Below are 21,929 nucleotides of genomic sequence, written 5' to 3' on the forward strand. Positions count from 1 at the left end.
CCCCCCCCCCCCTCCGCAGTTTGGAGACTACTGGTCTAAACAGAAGCAGACTTCTATCCCCTTCTACATACTGGCCCTGCATGCCAACCATCCTGATGTAAAAGACGGTGGGGGACTCTGATGTGAAGGGGGACTCCACTTTGGACTGGGGTGCCTCAAGTTTTTGCATAAATTCAAAGGGTGCCATGAATGAAAACTGTCTGAGGAACCCTGCTCTAGGATACGGTTTTCCCATCGTCATTGTTTACATAGAGATGCAGCTGATGAATAAACATTAGACCAAATGGCCAGACTATGATCAGGTGAAGAGAACTGGACCTGTCATCCAGTGAAAGGAATCACATGACCTTTCCAGGGACCACTGCTCTGAGGCAGGGATGGGGGTAGGGTGGCACCCAGGGGAGGACTGACCATTGGGAAACTCGGGCACTGCCCGAGGACCCGGGGTCAGTAAGGGGCCCCATGAGATGCCCCTAGTACCTTTCATAGGCTTTTTTGGGTCTGGTTTGAGTGTGGGCGAGGACACATGGGCCCCATGATCCCCTATTGCCCGGGGGCCCCACGAGTCGTCAGTCCGCCCCTGGTGGCACCTCATCCCTTTAAACCCATATTAATGACAGGTTCTGGGGCCGATTACGGTGGTAATTAAACACACCTACTGCCGTATCTGCATGGAATCAGCCTCAGAATCGGTGTCATTAATATGTGTTCGGGATTAAAGGGCTGCAGTGGCCACCCTACCCTAGATGGGGTCCAATGATCAGACCTGTAAACAAAGCTTGCTGACATTCCGTCTGTACGTCGCTGTGCACACACAGCACATCATCTCGGTGGGAGGTGTGAGCCCAGCCTCCAGAACACAGGGTATGAGCGCAGTGTATATACCGACCCCCGTACCCCAACTTCCCCAGGCCTTCTTACCTTCATCCTGCAACAAGCCCCTTCAGTAGCGCAGTGCGCATGCGTGTACCCAGGGCAACCACAGGCGGCAAGGTACGGAGCGTCAATACATTCCCATAGTAACCTCTTAGCCAATCAGCAGACAAACAGCAAGTGAAGCAATCTACTCCGAAGTCCGTCCTCCTGAATGTGTCTCCAGACTCTGCCATTTTACTGAAGACTTGTTTAATGTGATCTTATTAGTAAGGCGCCGAGAAAATGGCTGCGAGCCATAGAGGTAAATTAAACTAGCGTGCAGACCTTCTTAGATCAAGGCTGACTGGGATTAGAGCCCTTTTTATTTGCATCTTCAGCTGCCTGCAGTGTCTAAATGTAAGTTCATCTATGTGCCTAAATATAAATATAAAACTAAATAAAAAAAGCAGAGGTAAAACTAAATAAAAGCAGAGGTAAAACTAAATAATAAGAAGCAGAGGTAAAAATAAAAAGAAGCAGAGGTAAAACTAAATAAAAAGAAGCAGAGGTAAAAATAAATAAAAGAAGCAGAGGTAAAACTAAATAAAAGAAGCAGAGGTAAAAATAAATAAAAAGAAGCAGAGGTAAAAATAAATAAAAAGAAGCAGAGGTAAAACTAAATAAAAGAAGTAGAGCCAAAACTAAATAAAAGAAGCAGAGGTACAACTAAATAAAAGAAGCAGAGGTAAAACTAAACAAAAGAAGCAGAGGTAAAACTAAATAAAAGAAGCAGAGGTAAAACTAAATAAAAGAAGCAGAGGTAAAACTAAATAAAATGAAGCAGAGGTAAAAATAAATAAAAAGAAGCAGAGGTAAAACTAAATAAAAGAAGCAGAGACAAAACTAAATAAAAGAAACAGAGGTAAAACTAAATAAAAGAAGCAGAGGTACAACTAAATAAAAGAAGCAGAGGTAAAACTAAACAAAAGAAGCAGAGGTAAAACTAAATAAAAGAAGCAGAGGCAAAACTAAATAAAAGAAGCAGAGCCAAAACTAAATAAAAGAAGCAGAGGCAAAACTAAGTAAAAGAAGCAGAGGCAAAACTAAGTAAAAGAAGCAGAGGCAAAACTAAGTAAAAGAAGCAGAGGCAAAACTAAGTAAAAGAAGCAGAGGCAAAACTAAATAAAAGAAGCAGAGGCAAAACTAAATAAAAGTAGCAGAGGTAAAACTAAATAAAAGAAGCAGAGGCAAAGCTAAATAAAAGAAGCAGAGATAAAACTAAATAAAAGAAGCAGAAGTAAAGCTAAATAAAAGAAGCAGAGGTAAAACTAAATATAAGTAGCAGAGGTAAAACTAAATAAAAAGAAGCAGAGGTAAAACTAAGTAAAAGAAGCAGAGGTAAAACTAAATAAAAGTGTAGTAGTAATTTTGGCAAACCAGAGAACTCCGGACACGAATACAAATGATTTATTAAAAACAGCGCTGTTTTGACTCAACAGATGGCTTATGCTCTCATCTGCTGAGTTATAGAAAATTTCTTACAAGCGTATATACCAATGGTTACGTCACAAGGCATATATTTCTTCTTTCACCTTCTATTACTATCAACAGACTTCCTAAACTCTGCAGAATAACCTTGGACAGCAGCTGCAGATAAGAATACCAGCTATGAACCTGTACAACATAATACTCACAGGAAATAAGGGAGGGGGGAAGATGAGCCATAAACCTTGCTTTTATAAACATAGGCTGCTAGAAGTGTTAGATTTTAAAGGGGAACTCTGCCATATCTGGGTGCTACCACAAAAGAAGCAGAGGTAAAACTAAATAAAAGAAGCAGAGGTAAAACTAAATAAAAGAAGCAGAGGTAAAACTTAAAGCAGAGCTACACTGCAGCTCAACACCACAAACTGAAAGAATAATTAATTCTTGTTTTACTATTCAAAGCAAACTCTCCCATCCATCCATGTCTCCATGATTAATTTTGCTAAGAATCACTTTGAAAAACATCCCCTAGCATTTCTAGCAATGACCATCTTAAAAAAGGGCAGATGATTCTGCAATCCATCTGCGCTTAGCTCAGGTATGCAGGCAGGAGGGTGTTATTAGCTGAGAAAGCCCCTGCTGTATCAATAAGCAAACTCTATCAGTAATGTTAGAAGAAAGTTCTCAGACATGCGTGTCACCCTGTCTTAAAGTGGAGTTCCACCCAGCAGTGGAAGCTCCACTTTTCTGCCTCCCCCGCCACATTTGGCACCTTTTGGGGTGGAGTAGGTACCTGGTTTAGACAGGCACCCGCTCCCATTTCTGGCTCAGTTTGCCGTGGCAAACTGAGCCAGAGGTTTGGCCCCTCCACAGCTCTCCGGAACACTTCCAAGATCACAGAGGACTGCAGCCTATTCACAAAACACAATGCGCTTAGCACATGTGCAGTAGGGAACCACCGGAGAAGCTGCAAGGCTTCATCGCCCATTTCCCTTAGTCAAGATGGTGACACCAGCACACGACAGCCGATTGAAGAATCAGCTTGGAGTGAGGACACCTCTGGATGTATGGACAGGTAAGTGCCCTAATATTAAAAGTCAGCAGCTACAGTATTTGTAGCTGCTGACTTTAATTTTTTTTTTGGGGGGGGGGGGGTAGCAGGGGCTAGAACTCCACTTTAAATAGGGGCTGTTGGCCTAAAATTAGTTTTTGGCTTGGTGGTAGTTAGCCTGGACTGATTATATAGTTTTTCACTTGGTCTTTCCCTAAACTCAGTTAGGTTGTGATTTCTCACTCCTGCCAGTAGGTGTCACTGGTACCACTGGTAGTAGTATGAGACTTCATAACAAGACTGAGTTATTAATATTTCTATTTCCTTCAGCCAGCCCAGTAGGAGGTTCATGGTCACTGATGCATGCATGGGGAGGATATAAGTATTTGGGGCAGGCTTTATGCTCACTCTCTTTCCCTGGGCTTTTGGAGGTGTTGCTGGATTGAGCTCTATTATTAGGTCCTGCAGCCTTTGTGGGGCTTAAAATGCTGAATATGGACCTAGGCCTGAAGTGGTCTTGGAGCTGTCCTAACTATAGATGGAGGAAGCTGTGCCAAGAAGGAGACTCAGGGGATGACCCTTGTTGTCACAAGGGCCTGGTGACTTGCTTGGAGGAGGATGCACTGAGCCAAGGAAATAGAGAGATAAGTCTGTGAACCAGCTATGATAGTGCCTACAGCAGCGGTCACCAACCGATGGTCCGTGGACCACTGGTGGTCTGCGAGAAAATTTTGGTGGCCCGCAGAAAAATCTGGACATTTTTTGCACTTTTTATGTTTTATTGATAATAAAACAAAAATAATATTCTAAGAATTTCCTATATTCTGAGTGACAATGTTCTCCTTTATATTGCACTAAATTCAAGAACTGTACTAGAGAGGAGGAAACAAGAGGGGCGCAGAGTGACGTCTTAAGTTGTATGAGGCAACCGTTGTTGGTACCGGTCTCGGCTTGAAGTAAAAAAGGGCTCTCCGTCTTGCAGTATTATCATTGGAGCCAAAAATCCATAAACGTATTTCAAACAAGCAGGAACAATTATCACACTAAAAATGTGTAATACTTAAATAAGCTTCAATTATTTTGTAATATTTAAACTAACTTTAATAAGTTTGTTATAATTAAACAACCTTTAAAGATTTTGTTATGATTAAATAAGCATTTATAATTCTGTTATATTAACTGCCTCCCGCCCTCTATATAAGGTAAGGACGGGCGGGCGGCGGCTCTCTCGTTCTGGGAGGACGCCATATGACGTCCTCCCACTCTAACTACGCATGTGTGTGCTCAGGGGCGTGCGGCGTGGTGATCGGTTTTGCGCTGTGTCCCTGGGACACAGCAGATAACCGATCACTGTAAAGAGCCTATGACGTCGGCTCTATCATGTGATCAGCTGTGTCCAATCACAGCTGATCACATAAATAGGAAATGCTGGTTATTGGCAGTCCTATCCTCCCGCTGACATCTCGTAAGGAGAAGGGAGCCGGTAATCGGCATTCCTCAGAGGGGACATGTACACTGATTACCAGGGCACTGATGATCAGTGTAGCCCCATCAACGCCACCTGTCAGTGCATATCAATACCAACTGTAAGTGCCCATCAATGCCACATACCAGTGCCCATCAATGCCACATAGTGCCTACCAGTGCACATCAATGCCACATATCAGTGCCCATCAGAGCTGCCTTTCAGTGCCAGTCAGTGTCGCCAGTCAGTGCCACCTATCAGTTCCAATCAGTGCCACCTATCAGTGCCAGTCAGTGCTGCCTATAGGTGCCATATATGAGTGCTGCCTTTCAGTGCCCATCCGTGATGCCTGTCAATGCCCACAAGTGATGCCTGTCAATGTCCATCAGTGCCACCTATCAGTGCATGTAATGCCTATGAAATGTGTTGGCCTTGGGCTCTTGGTATCCTTGGGGATTTTTAATGTAAAGCATCGCTGCCCATATGCCAGAAGCACGGGGAGTGACAACGTAATTCCTTAAGGCTAAAGGAAACTTACAGAGTCAGAAGACATTAGACTGCTTAAATTAGATAAGACTTGTTTGTGCAATTAGAAATGTTTACTTGTTTGTGAAATTAGAATTAGGTGTAATAAATAAGACTTGTTTGTGCAGTTAGGTGACTGGGTGTGACTCCGTTACCTCACAGAACCTTTCGGTATTTTTTGGCAAAGACACTTCTTGGAATGGGTAAAGGTGCCGCCCGCTCTGGGAATGTGGTCACAGGCACTGAACCAGGATATTTAAGAGGGGCCTGGAGATGATGAGATCAGAGGCCATCCCATGCATGTGGGGGACGCTCAGACGCTTGGACTTTTGCCGAAGTTGAATTGAAATTGATGGTACCCATCCACTCTAATAATCTTTTATGGAATGCAGATGCGGAGGTAACTTCTACTAACCTACTTGGGACAATGAGTCAGCTTCACAATTTGTGGCGGGCAACATCTGGAAAGCATACTCTGATGTCAGAAGCTTCTCTAATGACTGCTTTTCTATATAATCCCAAAGTACCAGATAACGACGTTTCCAATGTCTTCCCCTTGGTCGACAAGGAATCTTTTTCATTTTGGCTACCTGATTGACCCCAGGACCCGTAGACTCTTACCTTTTGACGTGCCTAAATATAAGTTTGATTTACCACACCAGGTATTTTAGGGGTACTTACAGATCCGCCACCATGCCCAGTCAATTACTCCATCACTGCAATTTTCTTCCCTGGCCCCTTTTAAGCGGATGATTTTTGCAGGTTCCTCTCAAAAGGGCTTAATATCTGGTATCTATAAAATCTTGAATGCTTATCCCATGCAGACTCAAGGTAGCATTCCTATATGTTTACGTGGGAGAAAGCCTTGGGCGTGGAACTTTCCTTGCAGGCATGGCAGGTGATCTAGTCCCAGGCAGCCAAGAGCTCTCTTTCTACCCTCTATAAAGAAAACTCCTACAAAATACTCTGCTCCTGGTATCCGACTCCAGATGTCCTCCATGCTATATATCTAGCTTGCACGGACTGCTGTTGGAGGTATCATCGAGATAGTTTTTTCTTTGGGGCTTGAATCCTCTTGATTTTCCCAAGGCATATCAGAAACTTTCACGCCACGTATTAATGGAAGCACCCCGCCTTATAGCACTTAATTGGAAGAAAAATTACCCACCCTCATGACACCTTGGAGTCTCACAATAAGACGTGGGAATTGTGGCATCTCAAGGAAGACCCACCCTAATTAACCCGCCTTACAATGGAGAGCTGTGCTTGGTGGCTAGCTGCAGTGCGACATTCATTATCTATTCTCTTTCCTTTTTTTTTTTTTTTTTTCCATTCAATCACCACGGCATACTATTCATCCATCTCTTAACGTCTACTATTTGTATTTGGCTGTATATACTCATGACCCTCGGAAGTTTGCACGGTTATTTGCCTCAAATGTGACCATTGTTGGAGAGTACCTCTCTTCTGTGTTGATGAGCTTCGCTTACTACTTTGGTTATATGTGTTTTTTTCTTTATTCCACTACTGTATGCTTGGACTGTAGGCTGCGAGCTTTGCATACCATGATTGTAATTTTTGTTAAAATTCCTTTAATAAAATGTTAATTATACAAAAATAAGAAAGAAAGAAAAATGGGTGCCAATCATTTTTGCCTTTTTAAAGATTTACTGTATAACAGTCACAGAGGTTAAGGTTCCCAGATATAAAGCAGGACACTAAGGGTTCATTCACACCATACATATGAATGAACCCTTGTCTGCATAATGAGGGGGATTTACTAAGGCTAAGTTCACACCTATGCAGTTTGCGTTTGATCCGTTTCTGCAGTGCTTTTTGCGGCGCACATAACACAAACACATAAAAAATGCATCAAAAACGTTTTGCGGTTAAAAAATTCCTTGACCCTTTCCAAAAAATGCACTGGGTGAAAACGCGGAGATGTGAACCTGTCTCATTGGAAATCATGTTAAATGAACTGCTGTGAGTTTCTGCAAAACACAACGGAAAACGCATAAGTGTGAAGCTAGACTAAAACTGGAGCAGCTTGGCAATCAATCAGCTTCCAAGTTTTATTGTCAAAGCTTCATTGATCAAGATGAAGTTCGAAGCTGATTGGTTACTATCTACAGCTGCACCAGACTCTGCCTGCTCCAGTTTTAGTAAATCCTCCCTAATGTGTGAATAAAAGATGTCCTTTTTTTCTCATTTCAGAAAGTGCGGAGGTATGCTCATAGTTAGCAGTCCCGTGTTATGGCGACCCTGTCCCTGTTCCAAATGTGTTCTGCCAAGAACGATCTGTAAGGCCTAATTTACACTTGCATTGATCTCTGAAAAGCAATCCACAGAGATGCCTTTTTACCAGGTCATTTTTTGAACAGCAATACTGTAACATTTGTCTCACAGTTGTGGTGAGTCACATTTAGTGACAGTACTGTCTGCCAAACATGACAGAGAATATGACTTTTTCGGTGCCCATGAAGTACAGCATCGTGGCTGCACCATGTGTAAAACTCCATCTGGCCACTGTGTTGAGTTAAAGTGGGCTGTAATACTGTGGCTCAAGCACTTATATTTCTTGCTCTCCTCCAACTCCCATTGTAAGCAGGCCCTAACAGAATAGCGTAAGTACCTTTCCTGCTGCCTGAGATGCTGAACACTGCTCCCCCAATGTGTGCTAAGACAGTGACACTTCCTGGAGGATTCAGTTCATGGGTTTTCTCACTGTAATAACCTTTTTTCTGGTGACGAAGCACCAGTAAGTAATACAGGCGTACCTCAGTTTGCAAATTTAATGTGTTCTGCGGGACTTTTCGGATTGCAAAAAAATTGAAAATGAAACACGGTTTCCCATAGGAGTGCATTGAAAACCAATTAATCCGTTATGGAGGTCAGAAAAAAGTAAAAAAAAAGTCTTTTATCTGTTCAAAACTCTTTATAAAGTACACTTTAAAGGCATAAATACTGTACAGGGACATGATTAAAATTAATTCGTAAATGCATTGAAAACCAATTAATCTGTTCCGGAGGTCAGAAAAAAGTAAAAAAAAAAAGTCTTATCTGTTCATAACTCTTTATAAAGTGCACTTTAACCGCGTGCCGCCCAGCCACTGTAGAAATACGGCGGCATGGCGGCACTGGCAGGCAAAACCACATTTTAAAACGTGTGTTTTGTAAACAAATAGGGGACGCGCGCGAGGCGCGCCGTCACCCTATCTGTCCCGCCAATCACCGCCGCAGATGTCAGTCGCCGGGTCACAGCCGGTCCTTAGTGGCTGTTTCCCGGCGATTGGCGGTAAACAGTGACAAAGAGCACAGCTGCAGTAGCTGTGCTGTCTGCCACTTCCTTGTCAGCTCGAGGACGAGCTGATCGAGACAGAAGAGTTTCTCTCGATCAGCGGTGTCCCGTGCAGTACACACCCCCGCCCCCTAGTAAAACACTCCCCTCACTCCTATAACCCTTCCCTGCAAAATAAAGTTAACCCCTTCCTCCCCAGTGCCATTAGTACAGTGTCAGTGTTTTTCTTTTTGCACTGATCACTGTATTAGTGTTTTTGGGGATGTCAGTGACCCCAAGTCAGTACCCCCCAATGTCAGAATGTCCGCCGCAGTCCCGCAGTCCCGCCATAAGTAGCTGGTCGCTGCCATAAGTCACTGATCGCCGCCATTATTAGTATAAAAAAACTCTAAAAATCCCAGTATCTTTCCCGCCATTTGTAAACGCTATAACTTTCACGTAAACCAATTAATTTACAGGTATTGTTTGTTTTTTTAGCAAAGACATGTCGCAGAATGCATTTTGGCAGAAATATATGACTAAATTTGATTTTTGCATTTTTTTTTACTGGACATATTTTATAGCAAAAAGTCCAAAATATTGCTTTTTTTTCCCTCAAAATTGTCAGCCTTTTTTTTTATAGCGCAAAAAATAAAAACAGCACAGGCGATCAAATACCACCAAAAGAAAGCTCAATTTGTGGGGAAAAAAAGGATGTAAATTTAATTTATGTACCGTATTGCATGACCGTGCAATTGTCCGTTAAACTAGTGCAGCGCTGTATAGCAGAAAAATGGCGTAAATTGCACTATTTATACCATAGTTTGTAGACGCTATAACTTCCACACAAAGCAATCAATATACACTCATTGGGATTTTTTTTACCAAAAACATGTAGCAGAATACATTTTGGTCTAAATTTATAACCAACTTTGAGTTTACTATATATTTTTTATAGCTGAAAGTAAAAAATATTGTTTTTCTTCAAAATGTTTGGCCTTTTTTTGTTTATAGCGTAAAAAATGAAAAGCGCACAGATGATCAAATACCACCGAAAGAAAGCTCTATTTATGTGAAAAAAAGGACGTAAATTTTGTTTGGGTGCAGCATTGCACGACCGCGCAATTATCAGTTGAATTAGTGCAGCGCCGAGTAGCAAAAAGAGGCCTGGTCATTAAGGGGGGTAAATCCTCTGGAGCTCAAGTGGTTAAAGGCATAAATACTGTACAGACACATGATTTAAAAAAAAAAATCAAATGCATTGAAAACCAATTAATCCGTTCTGGAGGTCAGAAAACAGTAAAAAAGTCTTATCTCTTCAAAACTGTTTATAAAGTGCACTTTAAATGCATAGTACTGTGCAGGGACATGATTAAAAAAAAAAATCGAAAATGCATTGAGAACCAATTAATCTGTTCCGGAGGTCAGAAAAAAGTAAAAAAATGTCTTATCTGTCCAAAACGGTTTATAAAGTGCACTTTAAATGCATAGTACTGTGCAGGGACATGATTAAAAAAAAAATCTTAAATGCATTGAGAACCAATTAATCCATTCCGGAGGTCAAAAGTAAAAAAAAAAGTCTCATCTGTTCAAAACTCTTTATAAAGTGCACTTTAAAGGCATAGTACTGTACAGGGACATGGTTAAAAAAAAAATTGGAAATGCATTGAAAACCATTTAACCGTTCGTATTGCGAAAACAATTAGTGAACCGAGGCATTATTTTCAATGGATTTTCTTTCATAAACCAAAAATTACGTTAATTGAGGCGTTTGTAAACCGAGGTACGCCCGTATGTTTTTTTCACTGTTAGGATTGCAGTTAGGTGCTTGCTGCAACTCTGGCATATGTAGGGTTATTGGCAGAACAGGAGGATTTTTTCATATATAGAATAATAAGATCCATTTGCAATAAAATGTATGTGACTGCTTCCTAACCAAAAGCTCTGATGCTTCAGTCTCTTGAAGAACAACTCTCACCAGAATATAAAAGGCATGTTAAATCTTCCAAGAAACCAGTACACATAGCACTTGTCCCTGTTAAAATATGTGTTGGAGTTTAGAAATAAAATGTTATTTTAATTTCACCAGTGCCATCTGTAGCTCCACTCCAGGCAGACGCCCACGTTTTGGCCATTCCTTTTGAGGGTGGCACAGGCAGAACTAAAGCCACAGCCCCTTCCCTGTTTTGCAGCCCTCCTTGCTGTGCATCCCTCTCCCAACTATGGTCCTTTGTATTGTGAAAAGACCAAACCCACAATCTCCTGCTGCTGCCAGTTTGGAGATTACTACATTAGTGGCTGGCAGCTTGTGTTGAGAATGACTGCGGCTGCTGTTATTTACATTAAACCACAAGCCAACAGCAACACACGTCAGCAGCTATTACACTAGTCTCTCTTAGACAAATATAGTAGCTGCTGGATTGTGCTCCTGTTCATTTCTTTGAATGACAGCACTGCTCTCTAGCCTCCATCATTCACAACATAAGATATTACTGTAGTCATCTCCTCCAAACTAGCTGGAAACTTGTGTTGTGAATGACTGTGGTTGAAGAGCAGCACTGTTATCCACAAAAACACAAGCCGACAACTTTTACACTAGTCTCTCTCAGACAAATGTAGTAGCTGCTGGATTGTGCTCCTGTTCATTTCTCTGAATGACAGCACTGCTCTCTAGCCTCTATCATTCACAACATAAGATATTACTGTATTCATCGCCTCCAAACTAGCTGGAAACTTGCGTTGTGAATGACTGTGGTTGAAGAGCAGCACTGTTATCCACAAAAACACAAGCCGACAACTTTTACACTAGTCTCTCTCAGACAAATGTAGTAGCTGCTGGATTGTGCTCCTGTTCATTTCTCTGAATGACAGCACTGCTCTCTAGCCTCTATCATTCACAACATAAGATATTACTGTATTCATCGCCTCCAAACTAGCTGGAACTTGCGTTGTGAATGACTGTGGTTGAAGAGCAGCACTGTTATCCACAAAAACACAAGCCAACAACTTTTACACTAGTCTCTCTCAGACAAATGTAGTAGCTGCAGGATTGTGTTGCTTACTGCTTCTGTTTCTGTGAATGACAGCTCTGCTCTTCAGCCTCCATCATTCACAACACAAGCTGCCTGCTGTAAATGGAAGTGGCTGTAGAGTGGTCCATAGTTATACTTTAAAGGAGAAGCTCACCTTTTTACAAAAAATGATAAATGCACATTTTTTTGCAGGTAAAAAAAAATGTGCATTTATTTATTTTTTTTAGGCGCCTGTAAAGCTTTGAACCAGAAATCAGCAGATCACTGATGCCATGGAGGACTCCTGCACGCCAGTGTGTCTGTGTGCTCGTACCTCACATGAGCAAGCAGTTGCTTACTGACAGAAAGAACGAATGAACTACCACAACGCTCAGCAGCACTGTGGGAGTTTAATAAAAACTACAAGCCAACAGCCGCTAAAGCTGTCGGGACTTGTAGTTTTCCATTCACAGAATAGGGGGTGGAGCCCCGCACAGCCACATTTTTTTTAAATTTTGACAGAAGATCCCCCGCTAGCTTTGAAGGCGAGGGATCGGAGGGGAGGTGGGAGCGGGGGCCGGTCTTTTCCTAACATGTTACACCCTGAATATGTACTTTTTTTTTTTTTAACGTTACAAAAGGTGAACTTATCCTTTAACCACTTGCCTTCTAGAGGATTTACCCCCCTTCCTGACCAGGCCATTTTTTTTGCCATATGGCGCTGCGTTACTTTAACTGATAATTGCGCGGTCATGCAACACTGAACCCAAATTAAATTTATGTCCTTTTTTTCCCACAAATGGAGCTTTTTTTCGGTGGTATTTGATCGCCTGGGCATTTTTAATTGTTGGTGTTATAAACAAAAAAAGACCGACAATTTAAAAAAAACAACAATTTTTTAAAATTTTTGCCAGAAAACATATCCAGTAAAAAACTAAATTTTGTCATAAATTTAGCCAAAATGTAGTCTGCTACATGCTAAAGAAAAATCCCAATATGTGTATATTATCTGGCTAACGTGAAAGTTATAGCGTCTACAAATGGCGATTTATACTGGAATTTTTTTTATACTAGTAATGGCGGCAATCAGCGACTTATAGCGGGACTGCAGAACTGCGGCGGGCATTCTGACACTGGGGAGGAACTGACTGTCACTGACATCCCCAGTGACACTAATATAGTGATCAGTGCTAATAAGAAGCACTGGCACTGTACTAATGACACTGGGCAGGAAGGGGTTAACATCTGGGGCGATCAGAGGTCGTGTGTGCTGTGTGTGTTTTACAGTGTAAGCACGCTGCTTTGTATTGCTCTTCTATGCAGAGCAATACATAGCAGCATGCAGGAGCTGACAGTGGAGAGATCTGTATTGTTTACATAAAGACTTCTCCCCGTCAGTGTTCCTTGGCGATGGCAGGGTGCTGGCGGGGAATCACTGGCTGGGACCCAGTGATCAACAGCTGTAGCCGCCAATGGTGGCTTGGGTAGGGCGCGCGCGCACCCCCTACCCGAAAATACATCATATATATATATATATATATATATATATATATATATATATATATACACACATGATTTTGCGCAGCCCTGCTGTCCTGCAGCCGTAGTTCTGCTATAGGGCGGTCAGGAAGTGATTAACTGAACTAAAGGCAAAAATACTTACCTTGGTTCCAGCAACCCGACCCCTGCGAGGTCTGTCCTGGGGCCAGCATGTTCTCCCTGGCTTCTTTCGAGTGTCCATCTTGAGCTGCCTCAGTTGGCTGGTGCAGGATGACATCACTCCTGTGCATGTGCAGGAACCCTGGAACATAGGATGTGTGCTGAAACTGAGCTGAGTATGCACCGCTCATTGTTATTGTAATGAAGATTGCAAACAGGCAGGTAGGTGTATTTTATTGCGGAAGAGACATTGCATTGTATTCCAGGGACATTACACTGCTGATCTCTGTGGGGTTGTACAGCATTTACATAATTGCATTCAGTATTTAACTGTTTATTTCCAGGGACACTGGACTGCTGATCTGTGTGGGAATGAGTAAAGCAGATACATAATTGTAGAAAAAAACAAAACAGGGCGCACTCTCCTCATGCATTAATGCAAAAACCAAAAATGTATTAAAAAGATGCAAAAACATACTCACAAGCCATAAAGGTCATAGTGACAAGAACTCAAAGGTGCCAATCGTGGACAGCATGCATCCTCAGATAAAGCGCTAATGTGTTTCGGGAGTTGAACTCCCTTCCTCAGAGCAATAGATGAAGGTGCAATGCATTGGAAGGATGCTTATATATAGAACTAAATGGCAGTGGGAGCTGTGGCCACTCCCCCTCTGTTCACCAATTGCATTGGTGTTTTCATGAATTCACTAGCTAAGGACGCCATGACAGACCACTACTCCAAGTGCTTGAAAATATCTGTTTTTCATCATTTAAAGCGGCCGATCGATTTTTGTGCATTTCACATGAACAGACCTATAGTTACATTTATGCCCATCCATAACACAGCATTTCTTATACGGTCTCAATCAGTCCACCTGGTAAGCACTTTTCATCACTATTGGTTATCAATTCTATGGCCATCTTCTGTTATTACCATCACTGTTGCGATTCTCAGTCTAGTGTTGATGTATTGATTGCCGTAACACAGAGATTATCTTTCACCCGCACAGTCACTTACCACATGTTTAGGGACCTTTTATTTTTTTTTTGTGGGTATCATTTGGGGTGGTTTCATCGCTTTATCCCCACCCCCTTTGCTGCACAGAGGGGGAGTGGCCACAGCTCCCGCTGCCATTTAGTTCCATATATAAGCATCCTTCCAATGCATTGCACCTTCATCTGTTGCTCTGAGGAATGGAGTTCGATTCCCGAAACACGTTAGAACTTTATTCGAGGACACATGATGTCCATGATTGTCACCTTTGACTTCTTGTCTCTGTTTTTATGACCTTTATGGCTTGTGCGTATGTTTTTGCATCTTTTTAATACATTTTTGGCTTTTGCGTTAATGCACGAGGAGAGTGTGCCATTTTGTTTTTTTGCTGCTAGTATCAAGATTCCCCAATCTATCAAGGGCCGCACCTGATCAAGAGCACTATTCTATTTTGAGTGCAGCAAGAGAGATTTGAACACCAGTTTCTGGTTACTGTTGGAGATACATAATTGTGTAAAGTGTTTAATAAATGTTTCTTTTTGATTGTGGTCAGTGGAGGGGGGGGGGGGTGAGTACAACAGTTAAATAAATGTATACAGTGATGCTGAAAAGGAAGCTGCAGCAGCCAAAGTTGCATCCATCACTTACTTATGGAAGGGTCGTTGAGTACAAACAGATGCATCTTCCGTGATGAAGTAAAGTCTGTATGCTGAAGTGGTGAGCTGTGTTGTGCAAAAAAAAGAGGACCTATAACCCTTATTAGCGCTGTTTTATTTCCTCATAGACTCTGGATAGATGTGTTTGTGCTCTATTCAGTATGCCTGTGAAGATCAGCCATGTGGCCTTCCCCTGGTGCACTGCTTCTAGCAGGATCTTAGCACTGACCACATCTACTATAGTTATTTCAACATTTACCTGAAAACCAATATTTTGTGTGACCCATCTTTTTTTCTTGTTTTGTTTCATATTTTGATCATATTTCACACTGAGATGAGATTCTTGCTCCAGCTGTTGTGTGTACATCATGGAGTATGGCCTGCATTCCTGCTTAAATCTACTTAGATAATTCATCAAGCCCCACGTAGAATGTCCAGATATCAGTTTAGGGGAAATAACAATAAAAAAAAAGATCCTAGTACCTTGTGTAATTTTTCCCCAGGTGCATGCTTCTCAAAGATTTAAAGGTGTTTAACATTCAAACCATTCCTGTAGATTTAGGCTTTGTTTACACGGGGCATACTATATCATATGCCACGGGCCATGTTTACTGCACGGCCATGCACTTGTGTCCCGTGCATCTCTGCAGGCAATCCCATTGGTGCCTATTGGTACAGAGCATGGACACAGCTGCTGTTCCCAATATGAAATCCATGTGGGTGTGTCATATTAGGAGCAATGTTTCTGTCCGTGCAGCTGTTGTGTCTCAGTAGACATCAATGGGACTGCCCGCAAGAAGATGCACAGAACACCTGTGCACCTCCCTGTGGGTAAAAACAGCCCTGTAATGTTTGTGCGCATTATTGACATGGAAGCTGTAGGCAACAGCCATCTTGTCAGGTCTCAGCCATTTTATCTTCATGACCACAGTGATCTTACCCCTCCCTCCTCCTTTAATATATGGAATTCATTCAAGTTTTAACACACTTCAAAAGAGCCTGTTATCTCAACTTAGGGACAGCAGACACCAGCACACAGGCCTTGGTTAGAGTTGTAAACAGCGAATTGAGTACTGGCAGGATGCTTGTTTCTAAGGACCATTAAAACACTACAGATTAACACTTCCCTCTGACCTATCGTAAAACAATGACAAAATCTGTCTGTTCCGTCACACATGATGTGTAGGGCAATTAAAGCACTAGGGACACACAGCATGCCATAAAATGTCTACACAGAAAGCAGCCAGGCATAGGCAACATCTTTGAGACATCTGCCCATTTCAAAACTTAACAAAATCCACACAAAATTCATAAAATCCAACAGGACTAGGATACATTAATAATTAGCATATATTTGAAAGGGGAAAATCATACTGAACAAATCAAGGACATACATGATTAAGTTAGCACATACAAAAGGGGAGAAAGCAGTGTCTTCCCTCCTGGGTGATATACCCATCCAAAATACTCTGTGTTTGGTATCCCTGGACACAAAATATAATGCTGAACAATAATCTACCAGTTTCCAGAATGCAACTTGTACATAGTGGAAGATATTAATATTAGTATAAAACTGTGTGTAAGGGAGGGCTGCGATACAGTCATAAACATAGTGACCTCCTAGCCATGACCTCTTAAACCGGATAATTGGTCAGAGGGTCTCTGTCAACACCCCTTTGATACAACAGAAAAAGGAAGTGTCAGGACCCTCTGACAGCTCTTGTTTAACATCAACCAAGGAACACCTAACCGGACTTGAGAGAGTCACTGCACCATTTTTGCTTGAACAATTGGACTCTGCTAAAACCAAGGACTTTGCAAGTATTCTTCATTTTCAACTCCTTTTCAATTATCTGATGCTTTACTGTCTCTTTGCAACACCTTTTTTCTGTAAATATTTTATTTGCATCATTTTGACCTTTTCATTATTAAAACCTATTTAGAAAAGTGTTGAAATTGTCCCTAAGGCTTTTAATGCAAACTAAAAGAATCCCTGTCTGTTGAAAAGTGTTACTGTATATGACAAATCTGTGAACGTACCTGGCTGTTAGAGCAGAGCATGTTGCAGACATTTACTCTAAAATCATAGTTATTATTGCTAAGATTATGAGTTTTCTCCTTCTCAGTCAAAAGGTGATGTTGGTAACTTAAAGAGTTAATTACTTAGTAACTTAAACCAGTGACAATCGCTCTCAGGCTGCGGCACCTAGATTGTAGTCCCACTCACTGGAAAATCTTTGCGCAGGGTGCAGCTGAGAGTGGCATTGCTACGTAAGTGACAGCACAGTGTGAGATTGGCCAGTCCTTTGTCACGAGTCGTGAGAAGGGCTGGGGTTGGGCACCGCATTCGTCACAGGTCCTGCACAGGCTTACGGTATAGTACGCCCCGTGTGAATGAGGCCTTACCTAAAAACTAAAGTTTTTTGGGAAATTACATTACCATAAAACCTTTCGCTGTCTTGATTTACTATCCCAAAAATTATATAGTGAATCAAGCTGTAAAAATATGACAACAGGATAGTGTGGGGTTGATTTACTAAAGGCAAATAGGCTATTCACTTTGCAAGAGAATTGTCCCTTACCTTAGCGAACGTGGTGAAAATTCACTTTGCAAAGAATATCCAATTATGTGTAAAAAAAAAAACAACAGAATTTTTGTTTGCTAGCTTGCACATGATTAGATGATAAACATCATCAAAGCTTGCTAACACATCCCTTTACATGGGAAAATACCCTTGCAAAGTGAACAGCTCATTTGCCTTTAGCAAATCAACCTGCTTATCCATTTACTGTCCACTTAAGGAAAGAGTTTAGATAGCACAAGTGATGGAGTACACTCATATGATCACTTATGATATACTGTGCATTTGTTTCTATAAAATACCTTACATAATCAGTTCACATCCCAGAACATATCCATAAATTGTTTTTCAATTCCACATCAGGAGTTATTGATGCTGATATTGATGTATTATCGCATACATTATTGGCATTTGTTAATAACTGCAGACACAGGCGAAAGGAAAATGCTCAGGGTTGGTTTTTCCATCTACTTTCCCTTCTCAGTATATGTAAAGGTTATTTGGAGTTCAGTAGGAGTCATGAAATATTTATATGTTTCTTTAATATAGTTATATAACTTTTGTAGCTTAATATTTTTGCAATTCATATATTTTAATTTCTAAAATTTTTTTTATTAGAGATGAACCGAAAGGTACAAAAATACAACATCCATCTCTAAATCAACTGTAACATATATGGCTGATAGTATGTACATTTCATAAGTCAGAATCCATATACTGCTTAGTCAGATAACATGGCGATAACCAGCAAGAGACCTAAGCACAATTGAGATGGCAAGAACATCAACAATAAAATGGTATTATATTGGTTCGATTAGTACCGTTAGTGTATTATAGCCCATACAAATCTGTGAGCTTCTACCAGCAAATCTCGAACTCAAATAAATGAGAAGTTTCACAGAGCCAAAAAAAAGGTATGAAGATTAGGATAAGGTGTAGAAGAAGGAAAAATAAGTAAGAAGAAGAGAGAGAAAGAAAAAGAAAGTGTGCACCCTCTAACGACTAGGTACATCCCTCCATTCAATTCAAGAGTGTCCTGAGAGATAATTTATCCAGGGATCCCATGTTTTTGAGCAGACCAACCTGTCATGGAGAATGTCATACGTTGTTTGTTCATAATCCATGTCAGTTTGGCCTTTAGGAGTTTCAAGGAGATCATAGAGTATTTCCAGGATCTCGCTATTGAAATTCTGGCTGCTGAACGTGATCAGGCATCTCACCATATCCTGGTATCCCATCCACCAACCTCCCCAAAAGAGCCTGCTGTGGAGTCTTTGTTAGGATCACCTGAGTGAGGGAATAAATAAAATTATATGTGCAGATCCAAAACTGCTTACTGTGTCTTCCTGGCCACAGCCACGGAAATCTGTTCTCATCTTTCAATATAGGATAATGTATTAGAACTCTCATGTAAGATTGTATATATCTTAGATATATGGCTAGTGTGCTTGTCAAAAGCACTACATGAAAATAGTCAATTGGAGTGGAGGATGTCAGGTCACTGGTGTGTTTTAGGGTATTCAAGAGATGTGTAATTTGAAAGTATCGAAATACCTCCCTTGGGGGAAGATGATGCTTCTACCGTAGGACTGGTTTTTACAAGATTCTATATGGTCACAAAGACCTGCAAGGTGGATAAATCCCTTATTAGTTCACCATGCAAAAGTGGAAGGACTGAGACCCAGGGGGGAACATTGGATTGCCCAGCAAAGTGGCCACAGGGGTATGGGAATAGTATACCAGGTCTGTCTCTGGCCTTTAGCCACATCAGATGGTCAATTGGCATAGATGGGAGAATTCCATCTGCATCCACAAAGGACTGGCATGTCAGGAATAGAAACAAATCAACTGAGCTAAATGTGTGGAATAAAAATATTTGGTCAAATCTGGTACTCTCAGGCCACCTTTCAGTTTTGGGGTGAAAAGCGTACGTCTGTTCACCCTGGGTCTCTTGTCCCCCAAAATGAAATTCAAAAACTTTTGTTGGATGAGCCGTAGATCTAACATGTTTATTGAGATCAGTAGGGTGCAAAACATGTGTAAGAGTCTGGATAAGATGTTCATTTTTATAGAGTACAGTCTACCAAACCACAAGGGGAGGGCTAGACGTTCACCAGGTGAGGGCGTCCAGTAATTTCTTATATAGAGGAGGACAGATTACTCAGTATAGGGTATCTATAGAAGAGGTTAAATATATGCAAAATAATGGAGTGCTTCCTACTGCCATTTAAAAGTAAAATTGAGGGCTAGCAATTCATACATTTTCATATGCATATCATTTGAGTATGTATTATTAATATTTACTATCATATATAGTCTAATTCTGTTTTAGGTAAAGCACCTACTGAACAGTTATGAATTATCAATTAACATGGTAACTTGCTAGTATTGTTTTGGTTAGGCAGCACAGACTAGTATGCACTTAATCCCTATCATTTATTTTTATACAATTATTATATATTATCCTCGTTTGAATTTTTTTTTTTTATGAATGATTAGCAGTGAAGTTAAAAGTCATATGATGGAACCATGGCATGCAGGGATAGTCAGTGGACACTCCTGGAAGTGTTGAATTCTGGAATCTACAGAGATTGCAGTGCTGGAATAGAAGGAAGACAGGCTTCCAAAAGGGAAAGTATAACATCTCTTCTATTACAGGGATGTTTGTCAACCTGACATTGCTGCATTAAAGACAGACTGTACGGTATCTGTTGGTTATGTAGGATGGGCCTCAGAGTTTAGGATGTGAAGAACTCTACACAATATACTCATTCAATCTCAGCAGTGCTCAGACTAGTTCAGGACTTTTTTTTTTCCTGCAGCCTCCCTTGTTAAAAACAACTGTTCGCGTTAGTGTTTAACATAAATCAGTTTATTATCAGTTCATAAATCAGCAATTATCTCCAATTCTTAGCTCCTATGGATGCTGACATGATAAAAGGATTATCAGAAATATGGAAAATTGTCTCCTCTCCATTTGAAGGACCAACAGTTGTGATTCAAGATTCCCCAAATCAGAGAACTCTTCAACTGTTCATGTGTAAATATCTTATAATAGCAATCTAAGGTGTTTGCTTCTTTTATTTTGCATCCTTATTTACCACATTTCCCCATTTTAAAGCTGAACATATAACTTTAAATAGTTTGAGCCAAGCTGTTCCAAGTGATCTATTTCCCTGACTAACATACTGTATGATCCCACTGGGAGCATTGTATTGACTGTATGAAACATTAGCTACATATAGTATACAGTGCTGTGTTCTGTCAACAGGACAGGGTCTTCTCATCCTGATCCTGGAACAAAATTGAGTTGGGCTGAGTGCTGCTCAGCCCCTCCTAGGAAGTCTTTTATTTCATGAATGAATACAAGAATTTCTTTAATTGGCTGAGGTGGAGACCATAACATCATCTACTTGCCTCTCCACCTCAGTCAGATGACGCTTTGTATTCATTCATAAAATAAAAGACTCCCTATGAATGGCTGAGTGGGAAAGAGATATGGTTGCGGTGTTAGACGAGGATAAACAGAAAAAGATATTTAGATTGATACACGAGAACGTTATTAATTAAATAAGTGTTTGACATGATGGCATATTACACCGAGTATTGAGCATAAGATGAGGGGGGAAAATTCAAAAATGTGTTGGAGAGGATGTGGGGAGATGGGCACGGTGTTTCACATATGGTGGGAATGTCCGAAAATTCAAGCTTTTTGGAAGACAATAGTTAAATTGATAGAAATAATAACTGGAAATGACATAGGGTTAGACCCAACGATGTGTCTCCTACATAATGTTGAGACATCAGTAAATAAATATAAAGAATCAGGTGTATGGTACTATTTAAATGCTGCAAAACGTTTGATACCCAAGTTTTGGCAGAAAACAGAGGTGCCGAAGGAGGAAGACTGGATCAATAGAGTAAACCAGATTAGTAGAATGGAAAAATGTTACCATATGCAGGAAGATAGGATGGGAGTATACTATACGAGATGGGAAAAATGGGAAAAATCAGGATTGAAAGAGAAATATAGAAAACTATAAACTAGGACGTTACTTAAAGTTATTAGGCCTCGAGAGATTAGAGTGGGAGAGAACCTGCAGAGGGGAGGGAGGGGGAAGGGGGGTGGGAATGGGTTGGGAGGGGTGGGAAAGAAAAGAGTTATTAGAAGGGTTAAAGTAGAAATGTAATGAATATTTATATGTATTGTGTCTCCTTTTATGGATTTTTTGTAATAACATGAAAAACTAATAAATATTTAAATTAAAATAAAAAAAAAAAAGAATGGCTGAGCAGCTTTCAGCCCGACTCAATTTTGTTTCAGGAGTGTGACGGGAAGTCCCCATCCTGCTGCTGGAACACAACACTG

The 21,929-nt window shown here is 40.9% G+C and overlaps 1 protein-coding gene across 2 annotated transcripts in view; it reads right to left on the minus strand.

Moving 5' to 3' along the window:
- WDR19 (WD repeat domain 19) overlaps positions 1–1,019 on the minus strand; it is a 96,225-nt gene extending 95,206 nt beyond the window's left edge. For both annotated transcript variants that reach the window (XM_089654042.1, XM_089654041.1), the window contains exon 1: positions 922–1,019. In XM_089654042.1, coding sequence (XP_089510168.1) covers positions 922–927 — 6 coding nt within the window. In that variant the 5' untranslated portion in view covers positions 928–1,019. The remainder of the gene's footprint in view (positions 1–921) is intronic.
- Between the last annotated feature and the right edge of the window lie 20,910 nt (positions 1,020–21,929).

Source organism: Staurois parvus, unplaced genomic scaffold (assembly GCF_062004578.1).
Source record: "Staurois parvus isolate SC_StPar_1 unplaced genomic scaffold, SC_StPar_1.0 ptg000734l, whole genome shotgun sequence".
Taxonomy (NCBI): domain Eukaryota; kingdom Metazoa; phylum Chordata; class Amphibia; order Anura; family Ranidae; genus Staurois; species Staurois parvus.